Source organism: Morus notabilis, unplaced genomic scaffold (assembly GCF_000414095.1).
Source record: "Morus notabilis unplaced genomic scaffold, ASM41409v2 Scaffold285, whole genome shotgun sequence".
Classification (NCBI taxonomy): domain Eukaryota; kingdom Viridiplantae; phylum Streptophyta; class Magnoliopsida; order Rosales; family Moraceae; genus Morus; species Morus notabilis.
This window is the reverse complement of record NW_010363065.1, coordinates 176,608-188,059: the sequence shown is the minus strand read 5'-3', so window position 1 is coordinate 188,059 and position 11,452 is coordinate 176,608. Positions and strand designations below refer to the sequence as shown.

Genomic DNA, 11,452 nt, shown 5'->3' with positions numbered 1-11,452 from the left:
ATTCTCTCCGCTGCTAGATCCTCGTTTTTACTGAAAATCTCATCCATCAACCCCAACAACCGACCTTGACAAGCAACGCGTCACCGACACATCCGTGTCGGCAACGCAACGTTCTCTTCACAAAAATAAAAATTTTTTTTTTTTTTTGCTTGTTAGGATTTTTTGTTTTTGAATTTTGTACCTAATATTCTGAGAAGTAAAAAAATAAATATTCTTCAAATTGTCTTGCCAGTTTCCAAATTCACGTTACAAATTATTTTTATTTTACGTGTATTTTTTATGAGAAAAAAATATTATAAAAAATCATAAATCATGATTCAAAATTAAAAATGAATACACGAAATAAACATCTCTTAAATCATTGCAATATGTTTCATTTTTTTCTTCTTAAGCAAATTTAGTAGTCTATATAGATATTTTAGTGTTTTTGGATTAGGATTTAGTGATATTGGATTTTTGATCGGAGGTACGCTTTTGTGTTCTCATATAAGGTGGCTTCCTGTTTGTTAAAGATAAAAATTCTAAATAATTTATTTATTTTTGTAATTTAGGTCATCTTTCCACTTTATCTCGAATTTAAAAAATAATCTTTGCTCTTCTTGAACTTCAAAAGGTTAGCAAATTCGCCTTCCAAGTTGATAGAGCTTAAATGTGAAAGAAGAAAATTTATAAATCCTCTGAAGTTTAAGTCACTTTTTCACTTTGCCCTCAAAAATTTTATAATGTTTGCAAATTTGTCCACTTCTTCACTAGAATGGATGAAAAAGCTGACATAACACTGAATTTGAATGATTAAAATCTAATTTAAGATGGAAACTCTTATTATTAGGGAAAGTAATATAAAAAGAATAACACTAGAGACACGAATTTAAATCATAACTCTTGTGTATTAATTAATTTGGCATGTAAGTTGTCATTTTTTTCATTAGAAGATGTTTAAAACATTGACACGTCAATTAATGAAAGAGATTGCATCCAATCTACTAATAAAAAAATGACAACTCATGTGTCATATTAGTTAATACATATTAGTTAATACGTGCAACCAAGCAATCAACTTTACTAATATGCATATGCAATTTTTAGACTAGGAAAAAAAAAAACCCCAACAAATTTTTGGTTTTTTTTTTTTTTGAAATCTTTTGAATACAATTTTTCAATGATTTTGTCTTCAAATAATACTTAAATATAAGTTATTGAAAATATTTTTGGCATCTTATTAATAGGTCAAAAGATTTCTTTATTCTATATTTTAAAAAACATAAAGGATATTTTTTGATCAGTTAAAATCTATGAGATATTTGTACTATTTTGATGAAACTCGAGGGATATATGCAGTATTTTGAAGAAATTTGGGGGATGGTTTTTGAATTTCCTCAAATTTAAGACAAATAAAAGAATATATCAGTTTCCCATCCAACTTTCCCTAATTTACTCAAATTTACTCGAATAACTCAATATATATATATATATATATATTTATATATCATTAACCCAAGAAAGGAAAGAAAAAAATATATATATCAATTTCCCATCCAATTTTCCCTCCCCATCGTCCATTGCCCTTTCCTCGTTTTTATTTTTTTGGTAAGTAAGCCTTTTCTGGTTTCTGTTTCTCTTTTCCCTTTCCCAACTCATATTTTCCCATCTCAGTTTCCTCCGTATTCTCTCCCCTTCCCTCTAGCTCCACCACCACCACCGACGAGACTCGACTCGACGAGACACCATACACCGTCGTTTCCAGACCAAAACATGGCGCGTCGTCTCTTCGCCTGCTTCGGCAAAAGCGCCTCGGCCGCGACCACAAGCGACAGAATCGGCACCGCCGACGTGGCGGCTGAGGAGCAGCGGCGCGGCGGCGCGGTGCTGGTGGAGCTCTTCTCGTCGCAGGGCTGCGCCACCTCGCTGGAGGCGGAGCTTCTGCTGTCGAGGCTCGGGAGGGGGGATTTCGACGAGATGGGCCTCCCGCCGGTGATCATCTTGGCCCATCATGTCGATTACTGGGACTACATGGGCTGGAAGGACCCCTTTGGGTCTAGCCTCGCCACCGTCAGGCAAAAGGCCTACGTCGAGGCCCTTAAGCTCGATACGATATTTACGCCCCAGGTCGTGGTCCAGGGTAAGGCCCATTGCGTTGGGAATGATGAGAATGCTTTGTTGGGTTTGATTAGGGATGCACCCAGATGCCCTGCTCCCACGTTCCAGGTTTGAATTTCTTCAATCTACAATTTGGAATCGTCAAATATGTTTTATTTGCATTTGTGCGCCTTTTTTTTTTCTTTTTTTTTTGTGATCTGCTGTGATTTATGTGAATTTGGTATTTTTGAACAGTTGGTTATGGGGATTGTAGAAAATTTTGTGAAATTGGGTGTCTGAATTGGTGATGTCAAGAGGATTTGAAGGGAGGAAAGAAAAAATGAGGAAAAGAGAAACATGCAAGAATGACCGTCGATAAAGTGAAATTTTATTTGACCGTCGATAAAGTGAAATTAATAAAATGATCTTCTTCATTTTTAATGAATAACGACTATTCGGTTTTTATTTTTTTTATAAAAAATTATCGTTTCTAATTATTCTGTATTCATTTTACAAATAAAAATTTTTAAAAAGTTATTTTACTAATAAAATTTTATAAAGCCTTAGATGAACTTATGTTTTGAATCAATTTTTCAGTAGTCTTCCTTAGCTGTAATTCGATATAAAATAAAAATTGGAATAGCATGTCATGTTATTGCCATGTGTACAGGTTTTGGCCAAATATTTATAAAAAAATAAAAAAAAATGTGGCAATTTCTCTCATATTTTGCATATTTACCCCCTAAACTTGCGAGAGTTTGGCATTGTCCCTCCAACTTGCAGAACAGTTGTATTGTGCCCCTTCTATTCATTTTGCTACGATATTTGTCAGACTTAAGGGATTGAGAGTTAAAAATTGATAAATTTTTGTTACTAGTTGAAAATTCAGGTTTTTGTCCTTTTAGAATGAAAATATTGTTAAATCCGCTGCTGAGAAGAAAAAAACTTCACTTGTGCCAAACGTGTAAATTGTTCTTGTAAAAGCTTTTGTTGTTCCTTGTTTTCATTGTTGTTTCATTTCCTTCAAAAACAAAATATATGTTTCATTGTTAAATGAAATGTGAGACCATAATCGCTGTGTATAGTATATACTATGGGCATGTTTGTTTCATCATATTAAAGTACAGTATTGTATAATAATATAATATTTAGTGTGACTATCGTATTATATAAATTAATACGATGATAAATTAATACGGTCTATGTCGTATTATTGAATACTGTTCATTTTTAACATATTGTATTGTATTATTTAATAGTAGATTAATAATTTATATCAGAGTTGGGCACGATTAGATGTCAAGATCGGGCCAATATAAGAGCATGCCGGAACCTATAATTGTTGAAAAATTTAGGGAGCACTATACAAATTTTATATATATAAAAATTATATTTTGACCTTATAATTTTTGTAAAATTATATTTTGACCCTAAAACTTTTGTAAAATTACACTTTTACCCCACCCCAAAACTTTTGAAAAATTATATTTTAACCCCAAACGTTTTTAAAAATTACATTTTTACCCCAAAATTATTTAATTTTTACAATTTGACCCTTATACAATACATCATGACACCAAACACCGTATTGTATTATGATAATACAACACAATATAATACACCTTATACAATACAATACAAGTAACTAAACGTAGTCTATATGTAGAGCTATATTAACCATTTTGTGGGTCAACAAAACAGGCAACTTTCCGAAGACCTTCACCAGACTCCCTACAAGTCTCCTTAACAGGCGCTTTGAGGACAAAGGTGGACAACTATGGCGCCAATGTGATGGTGGCCTTATATGAAAACGGGCTGGTGACCGACTGCGCTAGAGGAGAGAACAAAGGGCGTGTCCTTTCAAATGACTTCGTTGTCAGGAAACTCGAAAAGCTCTGCACCGTCAAAGACGTCTCAGCCAAGAAGATTGTATCAGGAACTGTGAACTTCCCTCTCTGGGAAGGTTTCCACGGAAGCAAATGTAGCGTCGTTGTCTTTGTCCAGAGCACTTCTCATCAGGTCTTGGGCTCGCAGAACTTCGAATTACCTAACGAGATATGAGATTTTGAATGCATTGCAGAACTTGCCTGTTCTAGTTTGCCATGATTACACGATTCAACTCTCATCTTAGGGTCATTTCATGTACAGGATGTGTTCTTTTTTTTTTTTTCCTTTAGGATACGGATTTGTTTGCTTCTCATGATATTCTTGTTATTCTGGGATGGCGTAGTGAATTGGTTTAGGGATCGGGAGAGAAATTTGCATTGATGCTATACACTTTCATCATTTGACTCATGGAGAAATTGAGTTGTAATAGTTTTATTGCCATTTTTATATTGCTTTTCTCTTTTCATCCTCCGGAGAATACTTAATGGTAGGACACAGTTTAACTGTTAAATTTTTACTAAAGTTTCGTTAAATTATCACGAGTATGATTCTAATGTGTTTGACGGTTAAAAACTGTATTACAGTAGAGAATACTTAGCAACTATTGGGAGAAAAACATTGAAAAGATAAAAAGAGAGGGCCATTTCACTTGAGTCTTCTTTCTCCTGTTCATTTTCTGCTTCCACTGAAGAGAAGGCTTTTGTAACTTTTTTGTTGAATGCACGCTATTAAGTTCCAAGTAATGTAAAACTGACAATTTAAAGAGCATAATCTTTTCCAACAGAATTGCTTCATTCTCATTGACAAACATAAAAGGGACAAATCTCATTATTTTCATAGGCAGAATTCACTATCTACAAACAGGAGGTCAATCCCAGGAAACAGGAAAATCAGACCATGACCCCCATGTTTCTCATTTCACAAAAAATTGGCATCAATTTTTTTTTTTTTTTTTTTTTGGTTCTACATAACAACACTAGGCTACCAAAACCATTTTTCTTTCCACTCCCCCACCACCTTATCCAAATATTTGTTGCTTGGAATGGATTTTACAGCAATCTGATGTTCCATCAGGGCAAAAACATTGTGAAAAAATTAAGAGCAAGTTCACAACTTTACAACGAATCCACTGCTTCGATCTGTTGCCGAGCAAGGTATTTCTCCCTACGCTCTTTCTGCAAAAGATAAAGGAAGAAAACTTGATAAGGGATGTGAAGGGGGCCAAAAAAAAAAAAAAAAAACTTTGTTAAGAGAGCATTATGCAGGATAGTTAAAACATACCCATTCATCTATAACAAGACCTTCCCCAACTACACGTGGCCCTGCGTCTACCGGAGGTTTCTTGCGCGCTTCGAGTGCAGCCTCGGCTTCAGCCAATTGGCGTTTCAGTTTCTCCAGAGCCTGAAAACACCACACTATCATTGAACACCCATCCTATATTGCACAAAACCAATTACATGGCTACAGAACATACTATTTTCAACTTACAGGACTAGGACGCTCGGTGTCTAAAAACACAACGCGCAAAATCCGCTCAACTACAACGTCGTCTTTTTGTTCTTCAAACTACGTAATTCAGATACGATAATCATGAAGGCAGTTAATATCATTAAGCAAGTGCCACCAAAGTACTAAAATCATGGACATGTTGACTCGTGCTTACCAGCTCAGGCGCATACTCCGTATCTTCTTTTACTTTCAGACTCATGATTTTGAACTTAACCTTTGTCTTCTGATCCAAATGTTTTTGGCTGTTCTCGGGGTGTTCCACAAACCTGAACACTGAGAATCCGATTCATATTAACATGTAAGAAAAACAGTTTCTTTGGTTTCAATAAAGGAGAATTCTGCGGTACCAATGATTAAATAAAAAGGTATATTATGTTAATAGAACATGATAAATATCTAAAGTTAAAAACTGTGTCCTACAAGTAAGGTATTTTTATATTATATCAAACAATTCTCCATTAAAACATTGAGAACACAATTTTTCTTTCACTACAAGCAAAAGAAATTATATGTTAAATGTTGTGCAATATTGAACACTGAGAATAAGTTTCATAGTAACATGCAAGAATACCCTTTTTCTTTTTCGGAAAGAAGAATACTGTGGTTAAGATGATTAAGGGAATTACGATAATTTAAAAGCACTTGACGAAGATTTAATGTCAAATGTTGTGCATGATTCGAGTGAGTTAATAAAGGGCTAAGTGCAAGTTATTACCAGTTGCGATTAGGCTTTCTCCAGGAGCTAGGATTCCACCAGGAGGACACATATAACAGCTTTTTGGTGCAGTCGTTTGAAACTATATTTAGCAGGACAAAGTAAACCAGTTACTTAATAGCATTTTAATTATTATTATTTATAGCATTATAATTATTGACCTTATACATATAATCCAAAGATAACCCATTAAAGCCTTATTGAAAAGGGGCAAAGAACTTGTTTGAATGGCGGTTCATAACTTAAGGAAATTGGAACAATCATTGAGTGGATTATAGCTAAACAAAAAGGGTCCTTTAGTGCGTGTGCATATACTTACATATATATATATATATATATATATACATATGGACATATATGTATATATGTATGTATGTATGTATGTATGTATGTTTGCTTTTCCTTTCTTGATTTTCATAAACAAAAGTGAATTAAACTTAAAAGCTCTCAATAATCAAAATGCTTGTTTTTCATAAACGACAATGAAATTCATATTAAAAAAAAAAAAAAGAGCCCAATTAGTTGAAGAAATCTCAATACCTTAAAAGCCACGTGTGACCTGCTTGTGTTCTTTAACCTGATTGCGCTCTTGACTTGTTTCCCAGGTTCGTCTATTATTATCCAAAATGAGAAAAAAAAAATTAGAAAAATAAAATAAATACACTATCATTCTTCACATGAGAACTAATATAAAACTTGGAATTTTCATTTTCGAAAAAGAAAAGGCTATCAGAAAACGAAAAAGAGAAAAAGCTCTCTTTCTTTCTTTATACTTTTGGAAAACACTATTTGCTTTCATCAGCAGGGGGAAAAAAAGGAAGAAAAAGGTAATTTGCTGCAAAAAGTAGAACAGAAAAAAAAAAGTGTCTTTGGAGGTTAAACAGAAAAATACTGATAACAAAAACCGAAAAGCCAAAATCTTTAATGGAAAATCCAGTATTTAATCGAAATTAATCACAAAACGACGACGTACAAGGGAAGTAAAGGTTGTTCGCAGGGTCGAGCCTTAGCCTCCGGCGAGGCGGCAGAAGCGATCTCGCGACGGACGACACCGTTTTGGGCCTGGGCTTGGTTCCGACAAGGTTTCGGCTACTCTGGCTCTGCAAATTCCTCGCCGACAACGAAGACGACGACGTTTGGCTCCCCGGCTGCCAGAACGGACACAGCCTAAAGAGCTTCATGTCGGAGTGGGTCCGAGGGTGGTGATCCACGACGGCCATGCTTCCACGTGGCGGATTATTACTCGTCAGTGACTCAATTTCCCGTTTCTCTAGAATTCTCTCTCTCTCTCACTCCCTGGTCTGGTATTGCCTAAACCTTCTGGAGTTCGAAGGTTGAAGATGACGAGAACATATATCGGTTTTCGGATTTGTTTGTCGGTGCACGACTCTATTTTAGATGTCCTACGCCTGGTTACGTGTCATAGTGTGAATAGAGCGGGTCACGTCGGTTTTCTGTTCGGACAGTGACGTGGCACTGCTTTTTCCCGTTTGGCGTTTTTGCATCCTATCAGGGGTCGTTGAGATCACAGATTACTACTAAGCAAACGAGTCCCCTTTGAGCGGGGGGGGGGGGAAAAAAAAAAAAAAAAGCCAACGAATTCCCTCTCCCGTAATAATGCGCTGCGGTCGGCTTTACTGTACTCTTGTGCGCTCACAGACGTTTCGGGTTGTGGTTGGTTGGAGATTTGTGGGTCGTGGTTATGTATTGGTTTAGATTATGGCTTAGTTTGGTAGTGATGTAAATTTAAAAAAAATTATTTTTAGCTATGTTGAAGGAAGAAGTAACTGTTATAAAAAATAGCAGAATCTTTAATAAACTATAATTAGTAATTGTGCTGGTTCTAAAATCAGCGTAATAGCGTTTGGTAAATTATGAGATTGAATTACTATTAATAGTTAAAAATTACGACTATATTATAATATAATACAATATAATATATAATTACAATATAATATCTATTTATTATTATATTTAATATAATAAAAAAACTATTATTATATAATATATTATATTATGATATACAATATAATAATATTATTAAAATAATAACTGAAATACTTAAAATAACGATTATAATATAATTACAATATTATAAAACATATTATAATAATACATAAAAAATATTAATATTTCAGTTATAATATAATTAAAAATTATAACTATATTATTATTATTAATATAATAAATATAATTATATCAATACAATATAATATATAATATATTATAAAATAATAATTATAATATCATATTATAATTATAATATCATATTATTAAAATAATTTTAATATTATTTTAATATCGTATTATATGATAAAATAATAATATTTGAGTTATTAATATAATTATGATATTATTTGTTACAATATTACTCTTATATTATATTATATTATATTATGAGTCTGAATTTTAGATTATGAAGATTGTCAATTTTAAATTTTATTAGGGGTATTATGGGTATTATGAAAGTTTCATTAATCTTACTATGTTGATTACTACACAATCTAAAAGTTAAATTTTCTTTAGAGTGCTTCTAATTTTGACTGTAGATTCTTAAAAAATTCTTCAAAAAAACTTTTAAAGAGATTTATCAAATACTAAAATCAGCTTATGCTATAAGTAGAAGTTGATTTTAGGATAGAAAAGTAATATCAAACTAAGCCTACGATGGAAAAAAAAATGAAAGTGTATCATTAAAATCATGAGTTATAGTTCACTTAAAAAAAATCATGAGATATGAGAGAAAAAGAATAAATTCCATTGATGCAGCCGTTGAAACTATTATGATGGAGACTGAAATAAATTTCAAGATATTATTGAAATTCTATTTGGATAATTATTGCTTAATAAATACACACAAGAATACGGGAAAGCCACTAATTCATTTTGCTCATCAATAATGTGGTATGTGACGATATCATTTAATTCATATAAATTTGTGCGTTTATTGTAAAGGCACTTTTAACGATTGTTTTTAATTGTATTCTATAATTGGTCAAACAGAATGGAATTACTAATTTAGTTGGGGTGGGTATGGGGATTTCAATGAAGTTATTGTGAATTAGGTGATTTTATTTTTTGAATCTTTAATTCCTTTTGTTTCTTCAACTTGTTATTTGGGATGTTTTTATGAGTAGATTGGTGCGGTTTTTTATAGGACATTTAAAATGGTCGGTTGTGTTAGTTGGTAAGTATTAGATTGGAAGTTAGGAATTTATTAGGTGAATAATGACCTCGTAAAGGTAGTTGTGTCACCCATTGTGTCCGAGTCCCTCAGGAAGAAGTAAAGATTTCATTGGACGATAATTTTCTCTTTCAAAAAAAAAAAAAAAGTGTGTATGTCCTTATTTTATTTTATTTTCATTTTTCTCTCAACTTCAACTTGTTATTTACACTATTTTTGGTCCCTTTCTATTTTTTTTAATTATAAATAGGAATGTTTTTTTTAGATGGATGATCAAAATATTGATCTAGAAAACAATTAAAATGCCAAAGTGATGAATTGCTGAATACCACTCTAAAACATAGTATATTATTTTAAAGAAAGCGTGTACTTATTATGCATATCATTTTATTTTTTTCAAAAAGGACTTACTATGCATATAATTGGGCATGAACATTTATAGAATTCACCATAAAATCCTATTTTTGAAGAAAGCAAGAGAAAATAGAAAAAGAAAGAACAACCTATGAGCTACAAAGAGTTCTACTTTTCAAGATAAACATCTACTTAATAGGCCAACCATCTCCAGCTACTACACCAAGTAACAATAATAATAATAATAATAACTTCGTTGCAATAAACCACAAAACAAATATCCACAAAAATCATCAAAAAAATAAAAATAAAAATAAAAAAGAGAAAATCTAATTGGGTCCCCAACAAATCAGGTGTAGGAGATTCTCAGCTTTCTCTTTCCTTCTCTTCTCATCAAGGTTTGCCCTCTTACTAGTACTCTTATTGCCATAAGGTTCTGTGCTTGGCACAATATTTCTCTTGGGCTCCATGCTCTTGAAGGCCGTTTCAAACCTGCATACTTTCCCATTCCCACTCATATTTTCTCTCACTTTCCGGGAAAATTATTCAGAGATAAGTGAAGAAAAGGGACCTATATGTAAAGGTTGTTTTGGAGGTATATATAGAGTTGCTGAAGAATGAAATTTTTTTGGTCACAAAATCAAGGTGCTTGTTTCTTACTTAGAAAAGCATGTCAGCTTAAGTTCATAAGAATATATAGAGTAGTGCCAAAATGCAAGGCTTAAGTTTTTTTTTTTTTTTTTTTTTTTCTGGAGTTTTCTAGACAGTGGGTTTTGTTTTTCTTGAAGAAACTGGGGTTGAATTTGACAGATCATAGCTCCCAGGTTTCTGGGTTTCAGTGGTTTTCCCAATCCCGGCGGTTGTTTTTTTTTTTTTTTTTTTTTTTTTTTTTGGGGAATATTTAATCGTAGAATCTAAAACGTGGTTATTAATTAAGAGTAAATTACTTCCTTTTTGTTTTTGGTGTTTCGCTAGCGTGAGCACACGGTTTTGAACGTGTTGATTTCTTGGACATAGTGAACGGAATTATATTGTCGCCAACTGTAATTCTATTATAAATAAAAACTACTGACCACTGGAGTAGATGTGTCATTTGGACGAGCCGTATATGAACGGTCCGACCCAACATGCTACAGTAATTAATTTAGTATGGTCTGGTTTTGTATTGTTATGGGTCGGCTTGATCCGGGGAGTAGATGTGTCATTTGGACGAGCCGTATATGAACGGTCCGACCCAACTTGCTACAGTAATTAATTTAATATGGTCTGGTTTTGTATTGTTATGGGTCGGCTTGATCCGACTTGTCAAAAGGGCCTGAGGCATGCCCAGATACGGTCCAGGCACGACCCAAGCCCGCCAAGGCCCAAACAAGCGAAGGGCTAGGCACAGCCCAGGCATGCGAAGGGTCAGGCCAACGACATTAAATTTTAATGAGATTTGAGGCATTTTAAGGTCAATTGGCCGATCTATGATGTCCGGTCAACCAGTCATTTTCTTATAATTATTTATATTATTTCAATAAAATCATATTTTTTAGGGCATATGATATATTACTTTTGTTTTTTGTCATCAAATTTGAAATTATAAAAAAATCCTAAAAAAATCATGAATCATAAGTGAAACTCAAGTGCATTAAGAAAATTAGGCTAAGATTGAGTTTAGTCATAACAAAATCTTCTGGAAGCACTTAGGTTTGTAATTTACTTATCTTAGAATACTGCACTCT

General features: G+C 33.1%; 2 protein-coding genes across 2 annotated transcripts; one reads left to right on the top strand and one right to left on the bottom strand.

The window, feature by feature from the left end:
- The first annotated feature begins 1,611 nt into the window (after positions 1 to 1,611).
- On the top strand, positions 1,612 to 4,429 carry LOC21401689. Its single transcript, XM_010103465.2, has 2 exons — positions 1,612 to 2,205; positions 3,778 to 4,429. The coding sequence occupies exons 1-2, from the start codon at positions 1,753 to 1,755 to the stop codon at positions 4,135 to 4,137; spliced, it is 813 nt and encodes a 270-aa protein (XP_010101767.1). The 5' UTR covers positions 1,612 to 1,752; the 3' UTR covers positions 4,138 to 4,429.
- A 307-nt stretch (positions 4,430 to 4,736) lies between these two features.
- On the bottom strand, positions 4,737 to 7,521 carry LOC21401688 (vesicle-associated protein 4-1). Its single transcript, XM_010103464.2, has 7 exons — positions 7,161 to 7,521; positions 6,728 to 6,798; positions 6,188 to 6,269; positions 5,627 to 5,745; positions 5,452 to 5,529; positions 5,245 to 5,364; positions 4,737 to 5,138 (listed from the first exon to the last, which is right to left on the bottom strand). The coding sequence occupies exons 1-7, from the start codon at positions 7,405 to 7,407 to the stop codon at positions 5,079 to 5,081; spliced, it is 777 nt and encodes a 258-aa protein (XP_010101766.1). The 5' UTR covers positions 7,408 to 7,521; the 3' UTR covers positions 4,737 to 5,078.
- Positions 7,522 to 11,452: the final 3,931 nt, after the last annotated feature.